General features: G+C 51.2%; 1 protein-coding gene across 1 annotated transcript; it reads left to right on the plus strand.

The window, feature by feature from the left end:
- The first annotated feature begins 1240 nt into the window (after window positions 1–1240).
- On the plus strand, window positions 1241–9615 carry OSR1 (odd-skipped related transcription factor 1). Its single transcript, XM_052810228.1, has 3 exons — window positions 1241–1600; window positions 7112–7804; window positions 8364–9615. Exons 2-3 carry the CDS (start codon window positions 7158–7160, stop codon window positions 8497–8499), a joined length of 783 nt encoding a protein of 260 aa, XP_052666188.1. The 5' UTR covers window positions 1241–1600; window positions 7112–7157; the 3' UTR covers window positions 8500–9615.
- Window positions 9616–10970: the final 1355 nt, after the last annotated feature.

The raw sequence follows: 10970 nt of genomic DNA on the forward strand, positions 1-10970 counted from the left end.
GTTGCCGTTTTGTTGATATTTTTTTTTATTTGTTTGTTTGTTTTTCCTTCGGAGATGGGCAAAAATCAGTGTAACAACGGCAGTGACACGAACAATAAAAAACCACATGCGTGTCCCTGAGCACGGTACCATGTTATCCTGACGGATCTGTCTTCGCTAGCGTATTATGTTACCCTGGTTCCTCGGGACAATGTAATACACCCAAGCAATTTTTCCCCCTTCACGGATCTAAAGGAGTGTGAATGGATGGATGAATAGAAAAACAAATAAGCAAGGAGATTATGGCCTCAGGATTAATTATAAAGCACATTTAACCTTTTTCTTTCGAGGGTTGTTTTGCTTTGCCTGCTTCTCGCCCGGGTAGTCTGACTCCCCCCAGACCTAAGCAGGGCTCTGCGGCTCCCGGTCCGCGGGGGATCCGCGGGACTTCGCACGCCGCGGAACCCCTCCCGGGCTGCGGCGAGATACCGTCCCGGGCCGCGGGAGGAGGGACAAGAGGAAGACACCGAGGTCAGGGGCGCTGGGGTGGAAAGTGGGGGCCAGGAGGGATGCTGGGCCGGGGGGGGGAAGCGGCTCTAACCGGGGGTGGACTCCTCGCAGGTAAGCGGCTCCCGGGATCCTCTCGGAGGATCTCCTCAAAGAGGGAGAACAACTTGCGATCCCAAAATCCTCCCAGAGGGATCAGATCCCTCCCTCCATCCTCCCCCACCTTTTTTTTTTTGTTTGGTTGGGTTTTTTTCTCCCCCTTTCTTTCTGCCTTGCTCCCCCTCCCTCCCTGGGCAGGTCCCGGTGAGTCCCGTCCCGCGGCTCGGCGGGGAGGGGGCGCAGCGAGGCCGGCCAGGAGCGGAGCTGCGCGGAGCGGCGGGCCGGACCGGCGCAAGGCAGCGCGGCCGCGCAGCGCCGCCGGGGGAGCGCGCAGCCCTCCGCCGTGGCGCAGCGCGGAGCTGGACGGGGGGATCCCCCCACCACCCCCCCCGGGAAGGCCGCTCCGCCGCGGGGGGCCGCGCGTAGCGGGCCCCGGGGAGATGCCCCGGGGGAGGCTGCGGGAGCGGGGCGGGGGGGGGCGAGATCACACGTTTGCGGGCTGCGAGCCCCGGGCTGCTGCGCCTGCAGGAGAAGCGGGTTGAAAAGTTGGTTCTTCCCAGCCAGAAACTTTCTCCCCGCGTGCGCATGCCCGGAGTCTGGTGGGAGGTTGAGGGGGGAGCTGGGAGGGGGGGTTGAAATAAGGAGGAGGCTGGAGGGAAGGGATCGGTTCAGTGTGAGCTCGGCAGCTCCCGGGCGCGTTTGCAGTCCGGCACACGCAGCCGGCGCCGGGAGCAGGAGGAGGGAGAGCACCTCCGTCTCCATCAGCCAGAGCACCTGGACACCTGGCCCCGCTGCTCGCTCGGATCTGCCTGTACCCGCTGGAGGAGCAGTGGGGTGGGGTGGGGAGAGAGCTGTGCCCCCCAGGGCCAGCAGAGACACTGACCTAGCCCAACCTCTCCTTTTTCTTTTTCTTTTTTTTTTCCTATTTTTTTTTTCTATCATTTTATTTTGCCAGCTCCAATTTAGCCCAGGATCTTTTAACTGCTGCCAGCGGTGGAGCACAGATCGGGATTAGGTAAATAAAAAGAACAACTCATTTTGTTTGATTTTTGTTTTGCCAAGCCTCGGGGGTGGGGGATATGGATCCAAACACCTCCTTTTCTCTCCCTCCTTTCTTTCTTTCCCCCCCCATCCCCTCCCACCATTCCCTGGACGGTGCAGACCAAGTGGGGAAATAGTGGTTCACGTGAGGAGGACTGTTCTCCTTGGGGCGGGCGGAGGGCTGGGGGGAAGCCTTCACATGGGGCTCGGATATTTTGATGCTATTTAAGGATTTGTCTTCCCCTTTCAAAGTTGTTTATCCCCCCTTGCGGAGGAGCTGTGTTTCTAACCCGAGCTAAAAATTACACATACGAGCTGCAAAACAGAAGCCTGGACGTCCTTTATGGGCTTGAACGTTCAGCTTCTCTCCTCTCTCTTCTTTCCTTTTCTGTTCTTTCCTTCCTTCTTACTTTCTTCCTTCCCTTCTTTCTTTCCTACTCCATTTTTAGTGCTTTAGGGTCCGAGAAGCTGCCTCTGTTTCCTCCCAAGGCCACAGCAGAAATGACTCTGATGTTTGTATTTGTCTGAATGGTTCGAAACAAGTTCAGCGTAGGGAGCGACTGAGCTTCTCCCGAGGCCGAGCCTATAAAGTGTCAGTGCAAAGCCGAGGATTAGGGTATAGTTGTTATAGTTGGCTTTTGGGAGGGAAACTATAAAAACCGAGCGGTTTGGAGATGACCGTAGCGCTGCGGGACTCGTCCGACAAAACGCGAGCGGGGCAGGAGGGCGAGAGCCGTGTCCCGGACAGGTGCACAGTAGGTCCGGTTTAGGAAGTCCGAAGCCAAGTGAGGAAAAAGGGCCAACCCCGAAAACGGCGCTGGGCTCGGGACCCCACGGCGCGGTGGCACCGCGCCGCGCAGCTCCGCGGCGGGAGCCCGGCTGCGGGCCGGCCGGGGACGGCACCGCCTCGGCCGGCCGGGCCCGGGCATGCGGCTCGGTGCCCTGCGTGCCCCCGGGGCTGCCACCGCAAAGGTTTTGCCCTCCCCCCCACCCGTGGCTGTGCGTGCTGTGGCCGTGGGAAGCGAGGAGTACAGAGGGAAGGAATCCTCCCTGCCGCCGGGAGAGAGGAAGGACGATTTATTCGTGCGCAGGGGAGGGAGGCACCGGCCGTTTCTCTAGGGAGAAAGCGGGAATGAATGTTGTGCTGGGGGCCTGCCTGCACCCGAGGGGATTAAACCCCCCCCCCCCCCCCCAAAAAAAAAACCACCTCCAAAACAACCTAAAACCTTCAGCAGGGAGAGGATTGAGGAGCCTGGCCCCTGCGGCCGCCCCGCCGGCACCCACCCGCGGCCGCCTCCCGCCCGGCGAGCCGGCCGTGGGGCTGTGCGCCCGCCCCTGGCCCTCGTAGCCACCGTCCCACCAGGATCCGGACCCGGGGATTTTGTTGTTGTTGTTTTGGGTAAAGGCTGCCCCGGGAAGTGTAGCGATCGCTGGTGCAGTCGGACCCCGGTTATTATTATTATTATTTATTATTATTGAGAGACTAAAATCCGCCGCATTCATCCGCGTTCGCAATGGTGGTCTGGAGGAACTTGTCAACACCGATTTCGTGATAAAATGTGAATGATGATTTTATAAGGATTGAGCGGAGGTATCCAAGGCACATGCTGACTGAGTCCTTCCAGTCCTCATTAATGTTAGCAATTAACTCTTTCACGCTCAATTAGCCCCGAATAAACCTGCTTTAATAGATTCTGCACACTTCATTAATATTTTGAATAAATCTGTGCTGAACAATGCACTTTATTCCTCAAGAGCACCACGCTCGAATAATGCGGAGCGAAAGGGCAATTTTATTCTCTTTCCAGTTAGTTTCCCAAACACAGATAAATTGTAAGCTCTATTTCCTCGCTTAAACTGATAGGAAGGGAAAATCTCGTTCCCCTCAAAGGGGACAAAATAAGTAGCCGACCTGGTGGCAAAATGCTGCACACCGATGCTATGCAGCCGAAAGGACAGAGCTGCCAGGCTTTAAAGGATTCAGGCAAAACAGGGGGACTTTTTTTGACAGATGAACCTGATTGCTGTAGTTTGAGGCTATCGCAAGAATGCAGCATTTTATGCCCGCTACTTTATCATGTTTGTAAAAATAAGCAACGTTCTCAGGGTAATTTACCTCCTCCATTCTTCCATGTGGAACTAATTAGCAAACCTCATTATTTATGAGTCAGGTATTTAATGTAACAAATATCCCTTTCAAAGGACACATCGGAAATTGATAATTCAAGGTAGAAAGGAAAAATACCGACTAGCCACAAGATTACTTAGAAATCCATTTAATTTCACCCCTTGCTATGCTACCAGCAAAAAGCCGGGTGGATTTTTCTTTTTCTTTTTTTGGCGTATAGGGGAGGTAGAATTTAATCTGGAAGGTTAAGATTACAATGGTCTTAAAACAATGGCAACTGGACAATAGCATTACCGTATCTTCAAACAGGACAAAGGGTAAGAAAGCTGGAGACAGATGTAGTCTTTCAAGTTTATGATCCTATTTTGCAGGGTAAATTTATCTTGGCATGAGCGGTTTTTGTTTCAGTCAGAACACAAGTGGTTTGTTCTTAATTACTCACCGAGGTAGTTTGTGTTAAAAAAGAAAACCCCGCACAGTTTTATTGTGATGGGGGAATTCAAGCAGAGAACTCGCGGGGTCTTCTTCTTTAAAAAAATAAAAATAGAAAAGAAGCCCCGATAACGATCTGTTTACATGAAACAGAATTAAAGGTGGAGGTGACACCGAAATCAAAGAAACATTGATCTCTCTGCGGGCAAGCGGGAGAGCGGGGAGTTACTGCGCTGTGAAACACGTTCGCTTTGATGTCCCGGAGAGAGGGGACTTCTTTATGAAATACTCTGCTCTTCATCTATATTTTTGACTATCCCGGTCGCACAGAGCAAAAGTGTAGCTTACATTTCTGGAAAACTGCCAAGAAACTTGTAGTAACGTGAACACTCTGCTCCCACCTCCTCTTTTCTTCTTCTTTTTTTTTCTCTTTTTTTTCTCTTTTCCTTTTTCCCTTGCTTTCTTTCTTTCTTTTCTTTTTCTTTTTTGAAAAATAATAGAACTGCTCTAGCAAAAAACCGCGGGCGCAATGGATGCTATTATGACCCGACTGTATTACTGCTTGTTTTCTGCCCCCTTCTTCATTTGGGAAATCGAAAGAGAATTTTTAAAATGTTATCGAGCGAGAATTTACCCAAATTGACATAGTCGATTTTTGCTTATGTATTCCATATGAAATGTTTTCTAAGGATACGAAGAAAGAAAGAGGGATAAGCCCAGAAATTAACTCAGTTTGCAATAGCATGTTTCACGCTTGAGAGATCTAGGGCTACCTAGACAGGAAAATAGACACGGAGCCGTTGTGACAGACAGAAAAAGACATTTCAGGTACCCGGACAAGAGTGTTTTCCATGCACTTTGTTCTCGGGGTCATCGATTGAGGCATTTGTGCTGCGAAGTGGACACGCCTAGCGTATGGGCAGCACTAACAAAATAAAAAGCATTTCCCCAGCTGAACAACAGAACAGTCTGCTTGGTTCACGGGCCATAAACAGTTAAAAAAAAAAAAGAAAAAAAAAAAGAGAGGGATGAGAATGTAATGTGTGCATTTTTCAATCAGCCACTACCCAAAATGTATCCAATTAAAAAAGGCAAAATGTCACAATCTCTTATTCTGGGTCATTGCGATGGAATTCCTCCAAGGTTTGGGTCTCTCTTCCTGCTGCTGATTTATGTAAAGCGGTGTGAAAGGTGGACCCTGCATATAGAGCTGCTCAGAGTAAGCTTCTCCCTCTCACACCCTCCCAGCCGCAGCTCCTTGGTCCAGGCAACAGCCCACATATAAATCAGATTTGTTTCCCTGGTCTTTAGACCTCTTCCGCCACCAGTTTCCACCCCCCCCAGCCCTCCAGCCCCGAGGGACAATTACTGCTCTGCACCACTTTGCTGCTTCCTTTCCCCCAAAGGGGCTTTACTCTTCAGGTGGGCATGAACTGACCCTCCGGGCTGAGCGCCGTGAGGATCCCGCCGGGACCCTGTGGGGATCTTGTGGGGATCCTACAGTGACTCAGCAGGAATCCTATAGGGGATCTTATAGGAACCCTATGTGGAGCCGGTGGGAACCCTGCAGCAAACCTGTGGGGATCTTATGAGCATCCTGTGGGGACTCTGCAGGGACCCTATGGGGATCCTGCTGGAAAACAGCCCTACTGAGGGCAACTCCTGGAGTTCGCTGGGGGGAAAGAGAGCATCAGCTATAGGCTGCAAAGTAAGAAGGAGACTCCCTGGGCTGCAGGGATGCGATGCCTCTAAAAGCCGTGGGTGCTTTCTCGCACCCACAAAGAGGGGAAGCTACTAACCACCCCTCCCCACCACCAACCCTCAGGAGGGTTGGCTCCTGCCAAATGGTTGACAGCAGCCGGGGCTGAATTTGCAGGCAGGGCCAGATATGCCTTCATGCTGCTGCCTGGTAGCATTTTTCCCTCCGCCTTGTGGGGTGGAAGGGGTAGGGATCTGGCCCAGAGGAGAGGCTGGGGGCTTGGCGGGACCCTGAAACACAGAGCAAAGTGGTGGCACCCATCCCAGGGAAGGGCTGCGGCCCTGCGGCCCTGCAGCTGGTGGGCTGGGTGTCCCCACGGGAAGGGTCCCTGCAGCTGGTGGGCTGGGTGTCCCCACGGGAAGGGTCCCTCCAGCCCTCGCCTTTTTGCCTTTTGAAGGGTTCTAATTAAGCGATTGCCTAGATTAGGACGTGGGCTTGAAGCCAGGCACTTCCCCTGGGAGAGCAAATGGCACTTCAGATTTGTCACCCGAACTCAGCATTTTCCCATTTATTTTTGCAGTACGTAAGAGGGAGGGGTCTTGGCTGGTATTTTCCCCCAAAAAATTTTCGAGGATTTTCTTTGTTTGAATGAGGCAGGACATGCAGTTCTGAGCATGCAACTGCCTCCACCACCCCAGAGGCAGAAGCTTGGCTGATGCCAGACTGCAGGCAGCTGAGCGACCCAGGGGCAGCGAGCTCGCTGCACCCCCTCCCCGCGTCACCTGAAGGGTCAGGGCTAGAGGCAGTTTTTGTGGACAGACATAGTGGGCAGTATCCCACTATTTTCTAAAGGCTGAGGGTGCCCAGGAAGGGATTTTAAATTACGTGGGAGAAGCCTGAGCTTTGTGGGCCAAAACGGCATCTCTGTGCTGTCCCTCTGCAGAGGATCATCGGAGGTCTACCTAGCACAGGGATGCTGTTGGGAGGTGAATGACTGTGGATGGGTTACAACATTTGTGTGCGAGGGATGGGGAGAGGGAGAGTCTGGAGACCTGTGGGGATAGACTCGCAGCCAAGAGCTGGTCAGGCCTCTCCAAGTCCAAGGCAGCCTCCTTCTGTGGCTTTGGAGAAGGGCGTTAATAAGGGGTGAGGTGAGAAATTACCTCTGCTTTTATCTTCGTATAAATCCACCTCTCCCTCTTCCCCCCTCCACCTTTATTTTCCAGATCTTTTCCTCCCCTGTTCCCAAGATCCTCCTCCTGAGCGGCCACCATGGGAAGTAAGACCCTGCCGGCCCCAGTGCCTATCCATCCTTCCCTCCAGCTCACCAACTACTCCTTCCTGCAAGCGTTCAACGGGCTGCCCGCCGTGCCCTCTGACCACCTCTCCAACCTCTATGGGTTCAGTGCCCTGCACGCTGTACACCTGCACCAGTGGACTTTGGGGTACCCTGCCATGCATCTGCCCCGCTCCTCCTTCTCCAAAGTGCCCAGCGTGTCAAGCCTGGTGGATGCACGGTTCCAGCTGCCGACCTTCCCGCTCTTCCCACATGTCATCCAACCCAAGCAAGAGGCCACCAATGTGACCCTCAAAGCCAAACCACGCTTCGACTTTGCCAACTTAGCAGTGGCCGCCACACAAGAGGACCACTCTAAACTGGGACAGGCAGACAGCCAGGGCTCACCCCCAGGGCTGGGGTCTTTGCTTGAGGTGACTAAACTCTCTCCAGAGAAGAAACCCACGCGGGGAAGGTTACCGTCCAAAACCAAGAAGGAGTTCGTGTGTAAATTCTGTGGCAGGCACTTCACCAAGTCCTACAACCTTTTGATCCATGAAAGAACCCACACCGATGAACGACCCTACACATGTGACATTTGTCACAAGGCCTTCAGAAGACAGGACCACCTGAGGGATCACAGGTAACAACTCTTCTTCTCCTGTCCTTTTTTCTTTGTGTATCTGTACTCCCCTGGTTACTCTCCTACATTCATGAAGGTGCTTGTAAGAAAAGTCATGGCCCTGGCCAGCTGGCAGTGTTCCCTCTAGGTTTTCCTCTGCCCACTGCTGGTGGAGGAGCCCAGCTAACTCACTTTGGAAGAGACGCCTGTTGTACTCACTCACTCTGCAAAAATGACTTGCACGGCCTCCTTCTTAGCTTCCACAGATGTTTTCATCCTCCATTTGCATTGTCTTGTGTTTTCTGCCTTTGTGATCATTCAGAAGTGTCACGAAGACACGCAGCCTGATGATGCCGAAGTTAGAGAGGAGCTCTTTATCCCTAAGAAAGGCACCCTTGTAAGCCTCCGACACCCCCCTCTCTTCTTACAAACACACATACGGACGATCGCCAGAGTGCCGCACTCCAGCACTCGGTCTCAGCAGTAGGTGTAAAAAGCTCTAGCATGTTCTCCGTCAGGTAGCTCACTGCTGAGTTTAGGCCAGTTATTTCTGACATCTCAATTCTTTTTCTTTCCCTAGATATATCCATTCTAAAGAAAAGCCTTTTAAGTGTCAAGAATGCGGGAAAGGATTTTGCCAGTCCAGAACGCTAGCTGTCCACAAGACACTGCACACGCAAGTAAAGGAACTGAAACCTGCCAAACTTAAGTGCTGAATCTCCAACTTCTGTGAACTTTTCCTCCCCTTCAGACTTTACACCAAAACCAGAGCAGAAACAAAACTTTCAGGATGGGAGCACTGAACTTTGTGTTTTGTTTTTGTTTGTACTTTAAAAAGAGCAAAATCCACACCCCACCTCCCCCTACCCAAGCAACTAACTTCCTAAGTCGTGGGTGAAAAGATTATTTTGCATTTAAAATATACATGAATGATGCAGAGAGTGCTAGCTGACTTGTGTGGCTTTGATAAACTTTATGCCAAAAGGTGGTGCTCACGTGTTGGACAGGAATCTCTTTAAAACCAAACAAAAACCCACAAGCACCCCCCCCCAAATCCCAACAAAAAACCCCAAAACTGTAGCTTCCAAAAGTATTACTTTAAAAAAAAAAGAACCCCCAACCTCTTATTTTATACGTTTTTTTGACTGTATAAAGCTTCTTATTTTTACACTTCAGGAAATACAGAGAATTCCGGAAGACGATTAAGAACTGAAATGGTGGTTTCTCATCACAGCACCATTAGGACAAGGAGAAGGGCAACTTGCAAATCTCATTTGCTAGTTTGTTTTCCTAAAAGGAGAAGAAAATTAATGTTTGGAAATGACCTATATCTCTCAAGTGGGGAGTCCTATCATGCGCTAGAAAACGCATCCAGATCTTAGACCTGCGGGTCCCCGGTGTTCAGGACAAATCAGTGTTCATAGGACATGGAGACCTTTTTTTTGCCTTGTGGTCTAGTGTGCTGTGAGGAGGTTTGTAACTTGTGGACTTATTTTAAAAAACCCGAAGGAAAGAAAGATGGCAATATGTCAAACTGACGGTATGCACAACGTGGTTTTAGTGGTACTTTAAAGTCTTCGTGCGTCCTGATGAGAGAGAACAAATCTCAACCTGAGAGCATATTTTTTTAAATGCTGGCTTTCTGAACAGTGTATTCAAATTAAGAGACATTCCAATAAGTTTTGTTTATTAAAAAAAAAAAAAAAAGTTGTATGGCTGTTTGGCACTTTATGCTGATTATTGGTAATTGACATTTATCACTGGATTGTGTGTGTTTTTTAAGTATTAAAATAAATCGTTATTTTACAGGCAAGTCTGCATGGACTACATATGTGTTCATTTGGTTTCTGGTCTCTTCCCTAGCAAACGCTCTCTGTCAATATTCAGAACTTTTTTTTTTTTTTTTTGAGTTAACTCGGTATTTCCTCAGTGCTTGTTTCTACGAGCCTTGGAAAGACTGGATCTTTCCTTCACGCATAAGCTCTCCCCCTCCTAATTTTCTCCCCCCCCCCTCCTTTTTCCTTTCTCTTTCTTTTTTTTTTTCTTTTCTTTTTTTTTTTTTTTTTTAAGGCTGACAAAAGTAAACAGATCTGCAGGGAGTCGAATAATTTTGCTGCTAGTGTGGAAGAAAAAAAATCGTCTTGGGTAACTAAATCTTGGGTATTAGCTGATAAGATTAGGTGTCAGAAGTGTTATAAAACAAATCAGATGAATAATGGGCGAACTGTTGCTGCTTTCACAGCCCGAAGGCGCTGCGGGGAGGGCCGCCTTCGCACACCCTTCCCTTCGCCTGTCAGGAGCGGGCATTTTTCAGTCTCATCTTCGGCCGGTTCAGCGCTGATTGGGGCGGCCTTTGATTCCCGGCAGCTGTCTTAGATCAGAGATGTTTACTCCACTGCGAAACCGCTCTGGATCGAGACGGGGGAGAGCGAGCTCAGAGCTGGGGGATCCGCCTGAGCCTTTGAAGGGCCTCTTGCCGTCCTTCCTCGTCCCCTCGGCAAACCTTAAACCCTCTTCCCCCCCGTCACAAGCCAGTGTCCTCCCCCCCCGCTATAAGAAAAGCCTCCTGCAAATTAGCAGGAGGTAACATTAAATTACGTCCGCGGTAACACCGGCCCTGCCCCGGCGGCTCTTGCGCTGCCGGAGCGGGGATGCTCTGACGCCGCAAGCCGCTCGGTCCAAAGCGGTTCCTTTCCTTAGAAAATATTTCTTTATTTGGTCAAGGAATCCCATCAAGGACAAGGGAAAAGTTGCAGTTGTAACTTATTTAATGTAAGGGGTGGGGGGGGAAGAAACCTCTCGCCCCCTCTTTTTTACTGGACACCCATCCGAGCTCATCGTAACGAATGGAAAGGCACTTGCTGGGCGGGCGGCGGAGTCACCTTCAGCGTGGGAAGGCCCTCGGGAAGCGCAGGGTGCCGAGGTGACGTCTCGCTGTGCATCCAGCTCCGGAGGCTGGGAGAACGGGCAGAGCTTGAAGCCGGCTTGCTTTTGCTTTGCTTCCCACCCGCCACTCGCTTTCCGCACCGCGTAAAGGCTTTTGGGTTTGTCTTAAAAGGCATCTGAAAACCCACCGCTCGGTACAAGCAAGGAGCGCGGGGCTGAAATCCCCCAGGCCTGCAGGACGCCTGGGCTGGCCCCCTCCGCGCTTCCACAGCGTGTAGCCGCCACCGTGGGATGAGCGCGG

Source organism: Harpia harpyja, chromosome 15 (genome assembly GCF_026419915.1).
Source record: "Harpia harpyja isolate bHarHar1 chromosome 15, bHarHar1 primary haplotype, whole genome shotgun sequence".
Classification (NCBI taxonomy): domain Eukaryota; kingdom Metazoa; phylum Chordata; class Aves; order Accipitriformes; family Accipitridae; genus Harpia; species Harpia harpyja.